Raw genomic sequence first — 16,941 nt, 5'->3', positions numbered from 1 at the left:
TTTTAGGGCCAGATTCAATCCTCATTGAAGTCAGTGGAAAGACTCCCATAGTCTTCAAAGGCCATGGGATCAGGCTCTTAGTACTCACAATGGGAATTCTCAATTCTCATCTACTACATTATTTGGGAATTGGAGACACTCAGCCAACGCTAGGAGGCACTTAGTACCTTGCAGGACCAGGCTTATTTATATCTTTACTGTTTTTACACATCATCTTTTTAGGAAGCACTTACTTGATCTTTGGGTATTTATGAGGTACAATGATATCGCTGTTCTTCAACCATACAATGTCAGGATTAGGGTTACCAGTAGCCTTCACTGACATTTTCAGTTTAGTACCTTCCTTGACACTAACATTCTTCAGCCTTTCTACAAAATGTGGTTTCACTAGATGTTCTTGAGCTGAAAGAGCAAGAAAGAAGATCCGATACAGAAATTGAAAAAGCTGTTTCTATACATAATAATTATAGCGTTCTTTCCAAAATGTGCAGAGTAAATACCTTCCACTGTCAAGGTCATAGAGATCGTAGCTTTGCCTGCCCTGTTCTGAGCAACGACAGTCCATTCACCAGAATCATCAGGACTAGCATGGACAATGATCATTGACTGTGTGCCATCTTCTTTAACTACTATTTTATGAGTATAGTCATTAACAACTTGTTGACCTGCAGAAATAGACAATTTTTTTTACACCCAGTACTGTTTCCCAACATGGAAAATACTATATTTTTTTCTAGATATTTATATTAGTGTATGAAAATAAATTGAGATACCATTATGAAACCAGTATGTTTCTGGCATGGGTCTGCCAACTACTTTTAGGTCAAATCTCGCCGTCTGCCCCTCTGCACATTTAAAGGAACTAGGTTTCAACACAAAAACTGGCTTATACAATCTCTCCAGTTGTCCTTCATCAGTTTCATCTAGTCTGCGGGCAGGAGAACGAGATGGAGAACTACGGGCTGGAGAACGGCTTGGGGAACGGGGAGAAAGAGACCTGAGGAAGGAACAAAAAAGCTGTGCTGTAGCAATGACGCCTAGAACCAGGCTAAAGCAATATATAATTCATCTCCTGTGCCTAATATTTTAAAACATGTTAAAATCAATTTACCTAGGGGAAAAGGTGAAGCAAAATTATTATTTGTAGTTTGTTTCCTTTTGTTTAATCAATATGAAGAATCTGTGCAATGTCAAATAATATTACAGTTAATAAAACCAGTACCTTGTTTAGACCTATTAGCTGGAAGATGGTACCTCCAGAACCACATTGCCCTGTAGCAATGGGGATTTGGTTCATATTGACCCACAGAACAAAGTGCCACTTACTGAATCAACATCAGTACTTCCAACAGCATGGAGGGCTGACGGTCTAAACTTGTTTAGCTTGGACTACATGATGGGATCACTGGACACTGTTTATTTGTAGTGGACTGGAATGAACATGAGACTTGCATATTACCCTGTACTTACCGATATCTTTTCATAACATCTGGTGCTGGCATATAACCTGGAGCGCCAACTGGTGCAACAGGTTCAATGTATAGCTTTGCAGAGCAAATGGCATTTCCTTTAACATTGCTGGCAAAGACTGTATAAATTCCTTCATCTTCAGGCAACACAACAGGTAAATGTAGACTAGCGCTGCCATCTTGCAGAACTTCCATGTGGTAGCGCTCTCCATGCTTAATGCGTTTACCATCCTTGTACCACGCAATCTGCACAAATAGTAAAAATTGGAGTGAACCCTCATGGAGATTAGAATACAGTAATGTGTACCCATGTACATTACTTAAGACTCTGCTAGGTCTTTCCAACTACTTTTCAACTATTGCACAACTGTAACCAACATGTAGTTGGCAAACAATTTTACTTGAAATAAGAAAGAGTAAAGAACAGCTTTTTGCAGTGACACATGATATGAAAATCAGTATCCAATATAAAATACAGCATTATGATACATAAAGAATGAAACAGAAACAAGCCAGATTCACTACTATGTGATCACTTCTATGTGACACTCTGTGATGCTTGAGTATCGCAATACTTTGCCATAGCGTACTGGTGAATCTAGCACATTTCCTTATCCAGAACTATTGCACAAATCTACAAAATGGAAACTCAGCTTGATGGGAGAACAAAGGACTGAAAAATGTACATTTTTTTGGAATTTGCGGTTTTCTAGCAGAGTAGGATAAAGAAGGGGTTCTCTGACAGTGAGCTACCACATTCATAAAGTTTCCACATATAGAAGCAGGCCTGTTTCATAGGTAGATATAATTTAAAACAATATCTGGGTGATTTATATTAAACATTTATACACGTTGGTATACCTTGGGTAATGGATATCCAGTCATCTTACAATGGAAAGTAACAGCCATTCCCTCAAAGATTCTATAATTCTTTAATCTTAAATCAAATCCTGCTTCAACTGTTTCAGATTCAGGAATATCAACCACCATCTCTTCTCTGTCTTCCTCCAGGAGTTCTTCTAGGGTGGTCTTAATAATTCTGTATTCAATTTCTTTGATAAGTCTTTCTTCAAAGGAAGAAATGTGGAATTCCTATGCGAAAAGAAAACAGTTTTGTGATAGATTTTGTAGAACTGACTTTACAGAGTTTGTAGAATAACTGACTTCTTACATTTGTGAAACTAAATAAAAAGACTTGAACTGCTCCAATCACAATTTAAAATGACTGAAATATTTACCTGTTCATCTACAAAAGTCCGGATCTGCACAGTGTCTTTTGCCATTTTCTTCCTAATTAGAGCTTGTTCTTTTTCATATTCTTTTTCATAGTCAGCATATAAAATAGCTGGGGCTACCTCAGCCACTTTAGGTTCTTGTACATATGCAGTCACCTGAGTTTGGTACATCATTTCTTGTTGCGATTTTATGTAGACCTCATAATCAGCTAGGAGTTAATTACACATTAATTCTGGTAAGCCACTGTCCATTTTTACTGGCATAAATGTAGAAACAAGCTGCAGAAGTTATCAATTAGTATGTATTATTTTAAACAGAGTTTCAGGCGGTGGTGGAACAAGTGCACATCCTGATGCTCTGTGAGAATCATTAAAACAGATAGATGCGCCACCCAGTCTTGATTAAAACTTCATAATTTATATGTTCTAGGTCAGGTGTTCTTAAGTACAGACCACTTCTAAACAGAGAGCTCATCAGCTCTCAGCCTCCTAACCATAACTTCACACCTTCCCTCTGGATATCTAAATATTCTAAATTAATTTCTTTTTCTAAAGCACATCTCCCAGCTCCTGAGTTAGTTTCCTTTCCCCAGAACCCCAATGCCAACCTTCAAAGCCCCATATACTGTGCAGAGCATTAAGAGCTCTGCAAGAGGAGAGGCTCCTGTAGCTATGCTGAATAGGAGAGTCTAAACTCTGCATGAGCCTAAGGTTAAATGTTCTCTCCCTCCTGCAGAAATCCTCAGAAAAGTAGCTGTAGGCACTCTTCCTCCTGCAGAGCTCCCAGTACCGTCTCTTTCTCTGGGGTAAGGAGAGGAGCGTGGAAGGGAGCTAGGCTGGTGTGCCATTCCTTACCATCTGCTTCTACAGAAGTGAAAACTTTGGGTGAAATCCTGGCCCCACTGGAATCAAAGGGAAGCCAGGATTTCACCCTGTACCCTGCAAGTGGTTCTGTACATCACGGTGGTTTGACAACTGCTAGGAAAGTGCCCATAGATTCAGGACCTCCTTTAGGAGACTCACTTAGAAGAAGAATGTCTCCATTTTGAAACTATTTAATGGCTCAGAAAGAAAAGGAAGCTACTGCAATACCTCATCGACCATTGTGACCAGTCTGTTTTTATTATATCAAACTGAGTGGCACCAACTTGCTAATCTTAAAGCAAGTTTAAGAAACTCCAGTCTTAGTCTTCCATATTTTTACACTGACTTTTTTGTTAATCCCTCCTCCCCCACTATCCATGCACATACAAATACCTTCTTCCAGTAAAGAAGCTGATGCAGAAGCTTCTCCATGCTTATTGCGAATAACAATAGTGTATTCTCCGGCGTCATCAGCAAAGGTCATTGAAATTTCAAGTCTGCATTCCCCAGTCTCTTTTTTGTAACTCACTTTGTGTCTTTAAGAACATAGAAAACACAAATTCTCCATAATTCTGATAAGCAGAATTCTTAGCATATTTACTTTTTGAAAGATCTATGACTATTACTCCTTGAAAAAGCCTATGTTTTGATAATTTTTTAGGCCAATATCAGCTTGGAGGAATAGTAGAACAACATAAGAGAAATAACAATACTGCGACCAGAGCTCAATTATACCCTATACCTATAATAATATAATTGAACTCAGAGACAAAAGGCAGTACTGAAGTCTTGAGGATTCCATTATCATATACAATATAACCTTCCCAATATCAGAATTTTTATATACAGGGAGCTTTATTTTTGGCAACGTCATTTCCACCATTTTCTATAGGTGATTATGTCATGATACATTTCAAGAGTGCCAGAAAATGTACTCAGATGGCTCCTTCACTAAATATTTCCTCAATTCTATAGAATACTGCAGAGAAAATTCAAACCAAAGTGTCTCTCTCTTCTCTATAAATTAATGTGTACGTTGATTTTTAGCTCAACCTTGTATTTATAATTGCTTTTCTAGCCTTTTAAAATATACATTTTATAACCCACCAGAGCAAACATTGCATCCCATAACAGAGAAGAACGGCCTGAAGGGTTTCAAATACTTATCTGTTCAGAAACTTAGGGCTATATTAATTCCTGATGACACCACACTGAGATCAGTGGGGTTACACTAGGGATAGATTTAGTCCAAAGCGGATAACTGAATTCTAATATGTGTCAAATCTATGGAAGTATCATTTGCATATCAAAGAAAGAACAATGTTTAAGTAGGTTATATACCTGTAGCCAGTAGTAAGAGGTACCCCAGCTTTTTTCCAGTAGATGTGTGGCTTTGGGTTGCCCCCAATTTGGCACTCAAAAATGACACTTCCACCTTCAACTAACTTCTGAATTACAGGTTTGGTTATAAAATAAGGAGCCGCAGCTTCTCCAAACACTTCTTGTTCTGCAATAGTGGCATCTACCATTACCACATCTTTTGACGCCATATAGCTGGAAGAAGATTTCAAAGAAGGCAAATGAGCTGATGCAGAAGGAAATCATAAATAAATTGGAAGTAACTAATAATCACAGTACGAGCAGTCTGCTTAGAAAAGTGACTTTACCGTTTCTCTTCTGTGACAGCCTTCACAGAAACTGCTTCTCGGCTCTCAATCTCCTCAGAAACTGTAAGAAAAATATGATAATGTTGATGCCAAAATATTTTAAAAGTGGACAAAGCAGCTAGGAGGGAGGGTAGTTTTGCTGGCTGACTTTAAGGGTCAGGTCCTTGCACTGGGACAGTGAATCAGGAATCTTAGCTTAAATAAATGGAGATATCCTCTCTCCTAGAACTGAAAGGTCATTGAGTCCAGCCCCCTGCCTTCACTAGCAGGACCAAGTACTGATTTTGCCCCAGATCCCTAAGTGGCCCCCTCAAGGATTGAACTCACAATCCTGGGTTTAACAGGCCAATGCTCAAACCACTGAGCTATCCCTCTCCCCCAGCTTGCTTATAACTGGCATCCAGGTGACATAGGGAGACTCCCTCCTGGCCCCTTCAACCCAGCCTGGCTGTAACAGTCATAATCAACATTCCTGAGCTGTTTATTACCCTTCACCCTTAATGTTTTTCTCTCTTGCATATTATTGGGCTGTGCCGTTGTTGTTTCTGTGGTATTTTCCAATCTGATATGACCTATATGGCCAATATAGTGGGGCATGGGATGTGGGTGTGCCGTAATATTCCTTTGGTATGTGGGTTTTGGATTGTCTTGAATATAGCTCAGTAACAAAGCAAACTCTCTCTCCTCCTCTCAGATACTTGTGATGATCCTTGAGTATTCTCATAGGGGCTCTTACCATTTATTCCTTCCATGTAGGATTGCATTTTTAGGACCCTTATTAGTGCGTGATGATCTTGACAATAGAGGCTGAAATATTTGTCACTGATGGTTGGGAGTAGGAGGACCCCAGAATAGTTGGGAGATGGGGAATATGTCTATCTCTTCCTCAAAATAGGCATCAACCCAGCCATTGTCTGTAGTGATGGGACTAATGTGAAGGGTGGCAGGCCCACATATCTCTGAGTGAAAACAGGAATGGGGATGCTGCAGGTAGTGTACAATACTAATGGATAGTCCTTGATTTTTGCCCTAGGCAACACAAAATCTTTTATTAGATGAAGAGACTAGGTGGGAGTTGCTGGCATGTTTAGCAGCCCTGGAGGCTGCCATGGGCAAATCAAGACACCTGCAGCTGCCAGAAATACTAGCTCTTGGGTACAGAGAAATTGTAATGAAGCCATTTTGACTGAGCAAACTGTTTGTATTCTTGTTGTGAGAAATCTACTTGCCCTGCACATGTAAGTGGCATGAAGTGCTGACAGTTCCAGCTGCATTGGTAGCAGTGCAAGTAAATCTTCCACTGTCTTCTGCAAAGGCTTCACGAATCACAAGGCGAGCAACTCCTGCTTTGAAGGTAATCTGGAAGTCTATGGAACTCTCAATCTGATAGTCTTCTCTGTACCATGACACAGTCGGGGCTGGATGGCCAGAGATGTAGCACTCCAAAGTGACAGATTCGCCTTCAATAACAGTCATGTTTTTCAGACCCTGTATCACACAAAAGTATTTATACAATGAATATGACTCTTCACTAGTAAATAAATCATTTCAACTGTATGATAAAACAGTCCTGAAACTTACAATTCAGCATCTATATCAAAATGAGGCACTGATGTGCAGTGCCCCAAATAAATCAGAGAGAAGAGACATTTTCAAACTACACCTTTTGAAGCTGGAGTTGGGCTGTCTGAATATGTTACTCTTGACAGGGAAAATCTAGAGGGAACTTGATCTTTGTGAGATACTTGTGAGAATTCACTTGTTCAGCAAAGATCATTTTGATAGGTCACATGGCTACAGAGACTGGCAACTGACTACAGACATGAGAGATGGTGTCAGAGCTCCAGAGAGCAACTAAATGTATTGAATACATGACAAAAAGGGGGTGAAACAAAGCATATCTTAAAAGGAATGAAAGACAAAACAATGTAACCCTTATCTAAATTTTCACTACTTACTGAGACTAAGGTTGGTGGGGTAACAGGGACTTCTGCTGGCTCAGGAACTCTAGCCATTTCGGTTACCTAGGACATTTAAAGCAGAGTTACTAAACATCCCACAAAGCGAAGGAAATAAATGGTAGACACACTAGAATTGATGTAGGAAAAGGTTTCCTTGCAGAGAGTGACTGCTGCTTGCTGTGACAAAGTGATGTTAGAATCTTAGAAATGCTTGTGCAAAACAAGTATCACAACTTACAGTAGACAAAGCTCAGTAGGGATTTTTTAAAAGAATAAGCTTGTAATGAGGGCAGCTGTAAACACATTGGATTAATCTATTGTTTCTAAGGTGTAAGTCAGTCAAGATGATTTTGGAATTCACTTAATGACAAACCTTTGCTTCACCTTCTTGCATTAATTCAATGTGTTCTTCCCGTACCACACCACCTGTCATGCTCACACTTATGTCTCTTTTGGTCTGAACATCATAACGACTCTTATAGGCGTCAGCTGCCTCTCCAAAGGGAAATTGTGGCGAGACAACCTTCTCTGCCATCACTCTGGTTTCAGGTGGCTTTACTTGTGGTGATTTCACAGGTCTGGTGATCTTTTGAACAGAAGTTGTTGATAACTCTTTTTCCAGAGTAGCCATAGCAGATCCTGCTATTGAAACCTAACCAATTCAAGAGAAAGAAAGTTACAGTTGTGTTATTCTTATTTTCAAAAGACGAACTATGCATTTCCCAAGCAAGTCAGTATGACAGATTACATATGACTGTTACTTCCTTATTCACATATTTATTGACATTAGATAAGCTACATAAAGACACTTTCAACCTTCCTATGCTGTAAAATAACATAGCTTTAACATATATATATATGCTTGTATGCAGACTTAAAGTTGTATAGCAAAGTATTCTATTATATTGTGTTAGAATTTTGTTCTTTAAATAGCAACATCGCTCTCCAAGGAATGTGCTATATTGCTTTCTAGGCTTGAACTCAGATTTTCACTAAGGCATCACAGAACTAATTATATGCCAGGAAGTGATTAAAATACCTCAAGAGATTTCAAAGTGCAACCTTTATGCGTAACTAAGTTGGACCGTGTCCCTAATTTTTAAAAAAAGATGAAAAAACTCCTCAAACAGTAGAAAGGAAAAAGTAACATGAAATTAATGCAAAAGCACATGGTTCTTTATGGGGCCATAAAATATAATTTGGATTAGGGATGTAGAGCATGTTAATTCCTAAACTGGTATAGTATGCAGTAAAACAACTGCAAAGAAAAAACAATAAGTACTGCTCCTGAAGTATTATTTCTTTAATGCAAGAAGTTGAGCATGAATCAGGATTTTCTCCCTACCCTTTAAACAGGGTGAAGATGTATGCCAGGGATGTAGCATTTTATTGTAAATACCACATGTTCTAGCTGCATTCCGAATATATGAAATGGTTGGGGTTTTAAAAAAATACCCAACAAAATCACTTTTTGGCAGGATTTCACAAATAAAGGGCATACATTTATTTGCACTATTATATTTTTCTTACTAGGGAATTGGGCAACACAAATCAAAGATAGCACAACCTCTTCCCCCAAATGGGAGTAACACAGTATTGTATGGGGAGGGGGAAGGAGGGGCATCAAATATGGAAAAAATGAGGTATCAGTTATTTTATCTGACCTTGCTGTTTGCCTAACACCTTTCCTCCACTTCTTACCTCGTAAGTATGATCTGGTTTAGGAACAGTAATTTTTGAAACTGTAAAATGAGGACTTGCTGTCCGGGGACGTGTGTGTTCCACAAGGACTGCTTTTTCAGTTCTGGTTTCTTCTGTTCTTTTAATCTACATTAACCAATAAAATGTTTGGTCAGTATGTTGTGCTAGTCACCAAATTGCAAAATAAAAAGTTTCATTAAAAAAACAACAACAGCCAGCCAGAGAAAGAGTGCAATGTAAACCAAGTCTAACCTGTGTTGATATATGCATTCCCATTTTTTCAGTGGTGGAAACTTTTGTTTCAGAAGGAACGTGTACTGGTTTGGTGACAACATGACGTTCAGTTGGCACCTCAACAACGTGACCTGTCATAGTACGCTCTTTATATCCATATTCCAAAGCTGTCTGCTCAGCATAGCCTTCTTCAGTGTGCTCTAGCTCCCAGGGCTCTCTAACACGTGCATGATCAACTGCAGCAACAACTGTAGCTACAGCTTCAGCCTTTTTGTAAGCTCCAATCTAAAGATAACATTTACAGAATTCATACAAATACTCATGGTGATGACAAAGATTTGTCTATCTGGCAAATACACAGTACATACATGTTATAGAGAGACAGAAAACGTACATACGTTATATAGTATGGAAAATATGTAAGACTGTATTTACCGACATATGCATTTCATAGTCACTAGCTGTAAATATATATGTATATTGAATAAATATACATCCACACTATGCACATGCATATTTCTATATACAGTACACAATGTATATTAAATACTTTGCTGGCACATTTATGACTATAGTACTATATGTATAATATTTAAAAAGCGGTAATTTCTGACAGCTGCACATAATTCTATATCAGACATTACTACGAGAAATGGTCGAAGTATGTATACGCTGTTTCATGTGCAAACACTGCATGGTCCATTCATGCACAATGAGCCTTAGGAAATGTATAGCTGTAACTTCAATGCATGGAAAAGTTGTGCTAATGTATTTTACAAGTTCCTAATAGGGAAGGATAACTGAGTATTTTGGTAAAAGGGAAGTGGTGCTTTTGTGCCAGGATTTAACTTGTTTTTAACTTCCTGATCCATAATTGGTTTCACATTTGATGTCAGTGTAATTTCTCCATTGTCAAGCTCTGGTTTGGTCAGCAGCAGATATTTGAATAGCAACTGCTGCTGTTTTTTCAGTATTATAATTAACCTAGATACGGTATATAGTAAAAGAGCATGTGAAAAAATTAACACTTTTAAATAATAAATTGCCTTCATTCACCTATTTTACATACAGCTTTAAAAACAGTTCACCACGAGAAGTAATATCTCTAAGCTAGGTCAGACAGATTGTTTGCAAACATTTCTTTTACTATTGATAAGGCTTTGCACTCTAAGGGCTGTATTATTCAATGCTAGTGCTAACTTCAAAGGAAGGGCTTATGGCAGTGTTGAATCTGGCCATAAATTCACACACCAAAGAACTGTGAATTCTATGCACACTGAACCCTTGGTGTATGTTTTGTCTGATTTTCCTTTTTTCATTGAAATTTAATCAAAACATTTTGTAAACATACCAGTGATGTTTTCAATTAATTAATTACATTAAGAAAAAAGTGGGCTATATCCTGTAGTTCACAATCATGCTACCCTCTCTCTGATGACAGGACTCAGCCCTATTACATTAGAATCCTCTTAACTGGCATAGACCCCAGTGGAAACAGAAACGAACAGTGGTCCCCTTTATCAGAGGCTTATAAGAATATATTGGGTGGAACCGAATTGTTTTAAATATATGCATTGTACGAAGAACTAAAACAATACAAATCCTGATAAAATGAAATCAAATGGTCAATTAACCATAAAATTAAAGGGGAATAGCCTATATACTAAAGGACTTCAGAGACAGAAATTTACATAAGCAAACACCAGTTCAAAGTTATCTACTGAGACCAGGCTTTCAGAGATGATCATAGGTGGTGCTATTTAAAGTGATTTTTTATAAATGGATAGGCCATTAGTTAATTTTCTAGAATTACTGAGATTCATTACACTGAATCTGTTCCTTATCAAATTACCCCAATTAAGCAGGCACATTGAGGGGAATGCAACTGAGTGGATTCTAGTGTACACAAGTAGTTCTTAACTGATGGTGAAGCATAAGGAGGCTTGCAGAGAAAGTAAGCTGGAACAGTGTATTTCACATCTGCAACAGCTGTATTCACCTGATCACGAATTAGATGCATTTGTTCTTGTTTGGTAGTAATTCCTTCTCTGGCTCTTGGTATTGTTACTGGTTCTTTGGATTTAACAGTGGCAATTACTGTCGGAACTACAGTAGTTTTTTCAGCTTCCTTTTTTATCTGATTATTATGGTAGAAATAAAAAAGTTTCAATTACATATGGTCTCATTAAAAAAAAAAAAAAGCAAAAAGCATTAGAAAGGGGGAAAGGGTTAAGGTTTTAGATCCCTGTACGCTGCAGCCTCTGAGTGACTCTGTATTAGCCAGATGTTGATGAGTATTGTTACATCCTAATGCCTATTTAAATAAAATATAGTATTTTAAAAAAGTTAAAATGCTCTTTACTGCAAAGAAATCAGTGTCAGTCAAAAGAGAGTTATGGATATCTTATTAATGCCAACTATTAGGAGTGAAGGACAAAGTGGGAAGAACTAGATTCTAATTCATAGTTGACATAAGTTTTGAGTTGGAGTAAGTTTTAGAAAAAAAAACAGGAAATATATAGTTAGTATTTGTAGGGGAAGTATTAGCGTGCAAAGGGAGTATCACAGGAGAGTGAATATCACATTTATAACAGTTCTATTCACCTTTTCATCAGTTACTCGTACTTGTTCTTGTTTGGTAGCAACTTCTTCTCTAGTTCTTGATACTCTGACTGGTGCTTTAGGTTTATCAGTGGTAATTACTACCTTAGGCACAGAAGGTTTCACAGCATCCTTTCTCATCTGGTTTTGATGATAAAATAGTTTCAATTATATATGCTCTCAAACCAAATTACATGACTTTTCAGGAAAGTGGGACAGGTTGATGGAATATTATGTAGACAAGGCCGTGGCATAGCTAGGAGTGGAAATTTGGGTGGGTCCCAACTTTCGGGTGGACGGGCAATGACAGACTGTGCTTGCTCAGCTTCTCCGTGACACCATGCCCTCTTCCTAGCCCTAGTGCCCCCAGACACAAGGCTTCACTTGCCGAGCTGAGCACGCGCATGGGGTGGCTCAGAAAATGGCAAGGTAGAGCTGCCGGAGCGCAGCTTTCTGAAGGGCGGTCACATAGCTCTGTCCTGGATTTCAGGTGTCTGAGTGATGTTCCGGGCTGCTGTGGCAGCACTACACCCCTGCTTAGATTTGGGTGGGCCTGGATGCCAAGTGGGTGGGCCCACCCAGGGCTACACCTCTAAGACATGGGGAAAGGAAAGAAGATGAAATGCCACTTGTAGAGTGGAATAACTATTGTGTGTAAGCCAACTTCCGTCCCATCTTACACACTTTGCAACCCAGTTGAATTCAGTAGTTACACTGTGTGAGAAAGAATCAGGGGAAGAATTTGGCCCCCTACTGGTTATATTTATGTGACCATCATTGTAGCCTCCTGATATAAACTCCTTTTAGTAGCTGCATAGAAATGAGTATTACTCTGACCTAACATTTACTCTCATTAGTCAGTGGGGCTACTCAGCTAAATAAGGGCTACTCAATGTGAGTAAGGGCTCCAAAATCATTTGGTATTAGCTGTGAGACTGATCAGACAGTTTGTAGTCAGGCAAAACTTCTAGCAAACTTCACTGGCTCAAACCCTTTATGTATGTGAATATTATTCTGTTCTGATGGCTAACTGAATAAAAACTCTTTAAAAGGTTCTCTTAAAATCCACCTTCATTCAACAAGTAAAGGTCACTAATCATCAAATGAGAATTATGAGCATGTTAGTAATGACAACCACAATACTTAAATAACTGATGTTAGGACCATCTTGCAGTTCCTGACTAGTCAGAACTCCTAAGTCAGTGGGAGTTTTGCCTGGAACTGTAATACCGGCCTCTTTATGGAACAGTTACTTTATAAATGTTTCTACTGTTGGAGCCTTCAGCTCATAAAAAAACAAAGGCAAAATACATAAGGAGCATTTGATAGAGATTGTTAATGAAAAAGGGTATATCGGTGAGTTACATCTATAACAGCTGGATTTACCTTTTCATGAGTGATGTGAATTTGCTCTCGTTTTGTAGAAATTTCTTCTCTAGCTCTTGATACTTTTTCTTGTTCTTTGCCTTTATCAGCAACAATTATTACCTTGGGTATAGGAGCTTTCTCTGGTTCCTTTCTTATCTGATTTTTACAGTAAAAAAGTCTCAATTACATATAATCTCAAATGCAAATTACATGACTTTTATACAACATTGGAGAAGAGGCTGGACTACTGAAGGGAAAAGAGGTTAAATTTCACTGGAGGTCCTTGTAGAAGGAAATGATTGTGAGTCATGCTGTTTGCACTCTGGAATAACTGTATACAAGTGAATATCATTGTTACATGATGCCTACTCCAGTGTTTTATATAGATTTTAAAAATTGATTAGACTGGCAACAACAACAACTGAACTTCTTTTATGAAATGTACAGTAAGAAGAAAAATAAAATAACTTACTCTATACACTCTGCCATTTTCCTACTAAAAGGCAGTAAGTAAAAGAAACTGGGACAGGAAGAAACTTATCTGCATTACAATCAATGGAGGGAAAGCCATGATTTTGAATGCATATTTTTTTGGTAAATTTCACTTTATCCAGGAGGTTTAGATGAAAATACAGAACACGCTCCTCCCTGTGTAATGGTGGTTTTCTGATTTCCATCCCTCAGTACCGTAAAGGTAAATTACTCCTCCTCCTGCCCAGACTATTTCTCACCTTGAACCTTGATATTTCACTCTAGATTCCCTCGTCAGGACTAGACTCAACCTTAACTTGGATTTAGACCTACCCACCCTCACAACTAGATTCCTTTTTACCCTCTCAATTTGAAGCCTGACCTCAGCACTTGACTGATCCCACCTACTGGTCTGGAGAAGCTGTAAAGGGCAGTGGACTTCAGAAATGTACCATTTCTATGGGAGGGAGGCATAAGTTACTCTACCTTGGTATGAAACTCCTGGGGACTGTCCAGAAATAGAATGAAGAAATACCAACAGGCCCTGATCCCGCAAACACTTGCACATTTGGTTAACTTTGCTCATTTGAATAACCCCACTGACTGTAATAGGGCTACTTATGAGTAAGGTTAAGCATATGCATACTTGGTTGCAGAATCAGGGCTTAAGTTAAAATAAATGTATCTGAAAATTAAAAACAAAACATATGCTGAAAGTTATCTGAAATTCAGTCACCAGTATTTTGTTTCACACTGTTTTCAGTGCAGAATGAGTTTCTTCTTAATGTATCTTGCCTCCTATTTGTTAACAGAAAAATGCCACGTGTATGGAATAAACTCAGAAAGAGCCACAGAAAAATGAAAAATCCAAGAAGAGGTGTGTGGGCTTTTTTTTTTTTTTTAAACACACATTTGGTGTATTATCTAGCTATACAACAAATGGTAGAAAAACAGTGGCATTTTTCCTGGAATTCATTTTTTCAAAAAATTCTCTTTAATCTATAATATTCATAGAGTACTAGCCACAGTAGTATCTGAGTATCTTATACAAAACCATCAGTCATCAAGAGAGAATTATGAGAATGCTAGTACTGAAAACCCTGGTGAGCGAGTTATGTTAGTAATGAAAACTAAGGGAGAAGAGTTATACAGTGACACTTTGTATTGCTGGGCTTCTCAGTTCATAAATTACAAAAAGAAAAGGAAAGAAAAATATATACATAGTTTGTCTTTAAAGTAGGGTTTAACTATGAATATTACATCTGTAACAACTGTATTCACCTTTTCATGAGTGATGTGTACTTCTTGTTTGGTAGCAATTCCTTCTCTAGTTCTTGATATTATTTCCTGTTCTTTGGATTTATCAGTAGTAACTACTACCATAGCTTCCTTTCTTATCTGATTTTTATAAGAGGGAAAAACAACAACCTTAAAATACATTTCAACACAGAGTAAAGATCAGTTATCAAAAGAAAGTAGTATAAATTAAGGGGGAAATGCTGGGGAATAGTTATTTTAAGCTCAGCTGGGAAAATTCAAGTTAAATATTAGGAATTTTTTTGTCAGTATAAGAACAACATTAGGTAATGGAATAAGGTGCCAAAGGACATTATGGGATCATTTTCACTGGAGTTATTAAAAACAAGACATGATACCCATTCCTCAGGAATGGTGTAAGAATAATTAAGTCGATTCAGTCATGATGTGAGGTGATAGATGAGATGACCATTTGCAGTCCCCTACAGTCCAGATGCTTCTGCACCAATAATGCATGCTTATATGAAGCACTTAGTATCTTGTTAATTTTGCACTATGAAGTACATGCTTTGTTTGCATGTAGGATCAGGGGTAAGGAGGAAATTATATAACAGCTGTGTTTTACTTCTACCTGCTCCTGAACAGGTTGAATGTGTACCGCAGTCATTGCTGTCCTTTTAGAAACCTGCTCTACAGGGCTTGGAACTGGTTCTCTCACTCTAGCCAGGTCAACTGCAGCAACTACAGTAGCAACAGCTGCTGTTTTATCAGTGTCCTGTAGGACCAAAATTAGTCACATCAGAAGATATTATTTTATAGGTTGCATACATAGAATAAACATATGACAATTACATGCACAGAATATTGCTGTCAAAGGTCTATTTAAACATTTCCAGGGGAACTCCCTAAATAGCTGTTGTAAGCAAGTGTTTACATACAGTCTCTCAAATTACATTTAGCAGTTCTCTCAGCATACGCAATGTTCTTTCCAAATTTAAAGACTCTTTACCTCTTTAGCACCAGCAGCTATACCAGCAACAGAGACACCAGCAGCAGCACCACTAATAGTCATCTGGTCTTGGACACCATATCTCCCTTCCCATCTTTCTTCTGTCCTTATCTGGGTAGCGCTTGTAGTTACTCTAGTTTCCTGCATCCGTGCCTCAGCTGCAGAAACATAACCTTCCAGCTTCCAAGGAGGAACAACCTCAGCAGCAGTGGCTACTGTTGCCTGTGCTTTACGGATCAGTGCTGGAGATTTCACAGGCCTAATAGGTGAAGTGGAGAGTCTTCCAGCAGGAGATACTGACCTAATGAATAAACATAACATTACTGGTATTAAATTTAGCATCACATAATAAAATAAAATAAAATAACCGCACAAGTAACACAGAATTGATATTCATTTCCTGTTTAGGATACCATCAGTACCTGGACACTGAGCTAAATAAAAAACCAACAAAAACCAAAACAAACCCAATGTCCCCTTTCTTTTCCCTCTCCCCCCAGGTGGAAAATGTTTAAATTTGAATTTTTTTTGACCAAACTTTACTTATAAACTCCAGGGCTACAAGAAACCAACCAACTAATAGCGATAGGCTGCATGGCAGTTGGGAACATTGGATTTATTTATTTAGAAAAGGAAAGCAAAACTTCCAGTTGATTTGTTACCTTCAAATTGTGTAAATGGTTAGATTGTGCGAGCTGCTTACCATTCCCCTATTCTCTTCCTTCCTTCCTATAGTTTGTTACACTCACTTGTTCTCTTGTTTGAAATTATGCTCTTCAAACAGTCTTCCTATGTGTTTGTACAGCTCCCAATACAGTGGGGCCCTGATCCTGACTAGGTCTTTTGGATGCTATCACAATGTAAATAATAAATAGGAGAGGAGATCTCATTGTTTTATTATTTATTTACTAAACGCCATCAATGTGCTTGACACTGCAAGAAGGAAAGGACATGAGGAGCTTTCCTGCTTTTGTAGGTTTGTCAGATCCTTAAATTATTGAAGGATTTTTAATGAGCTTTACAGTGAAGACATAAGAGAGAACACCACAATGTATTTCACTCAAGAATATATATTTATTATAAAAGTACCAGAAATGATAAGTT

The 16,941-nt window shown here is 38.1% G+C and overlaps 1 protein-coding gene across 1 annotated transcript in view; it reads right to left on the bottom strand.

Moving 5' to 3' along the window:
* The window catches only part of TTN (titin), a 310,422-nt gene that overhangs the window by 281,915 nt on the left and 11,566 nt on the right, over positions 1-16,941 (bottom strand). Inside the window, exons 7-26 of the mRNA XM_054044429.1 lie at positions 15,838-16,138; positions 15,460-15,603; positions 14,853-14,969; positions 13,119-13,256; positions 11,736-11,873; positions 11,131-11,268; positions 9,150-9,416; positions 8,898-9,023; positions 7,570-7,848; positions 7,194-7,259; positions 6,465-6,723; positions 5,236-5,296; positions 4,910-5,122; positions 3,962-4,104; positions 2,708-2,913; positions 2,331-2,561; positions 1,471-1,715; positions 774-997; positions 501-665; positions 234-402 (exon numbers count right to left, since the gene is read on the bottom strand). Of these exons, the coding sequence (XP_053900404.1) occupies positions 234-402; positions 501-665; positions 774-997; positions 1,471-1,715; positions 2,331-2,561; positions 2,708-2,913; positions 3,962-4,104; positions 4,910-5,122; positions 5,236-5,296; positions 6,465-6,723; positions 7,194-7,259; positions 7,570-7,848; positions 8,898-9,023; positions 9,150-9,416; positions 11,131-11,268; positions 11,736-11,873; positions 13,119-13,256; positions 14,853-14,969; positions 15,460-15,603; positions 15,838-16,138 (3,630 nt within the window). The remainder of the gene's footprint in view (positions 1-233; positions 403-500; positions 666-773; positions 998-1,470; positions 1,716-2,330; positions 2,562-2,707; positions 2,914-3,961; positions 4,105-4,909; positions 5,123-5,235; positions 5,297-6,464; positions 6,724-7,193; positions 7,260-7,569; positions 7,849-8,897; positions 9,024-9,149; positions 9,417-11,130; positions 11,269-11,735; positions 11,874-13,118; positions 13,257-14,852; positions 14,970-15,459; positions 15,604-15,837; positions 16,139-16,941) is intronic.

Source organism: Malaclemys terrapin, chromosome 11, assembly GCF_027887155.1.
Source record: "Malaclemys terrapin pileata isolate rMalTer1 chromosome 11, rMalTer1.hap1, whole genome shotgun sequence".
Lineage (NCBI taxonomy): Eukaryota > Metazoa > Chordata > Testudines > Emydidae > Malaclemys > Malaclemys terrapin.
This window is presented reverse-complemented; position numbering and strand designations above follow the sequence as displayed.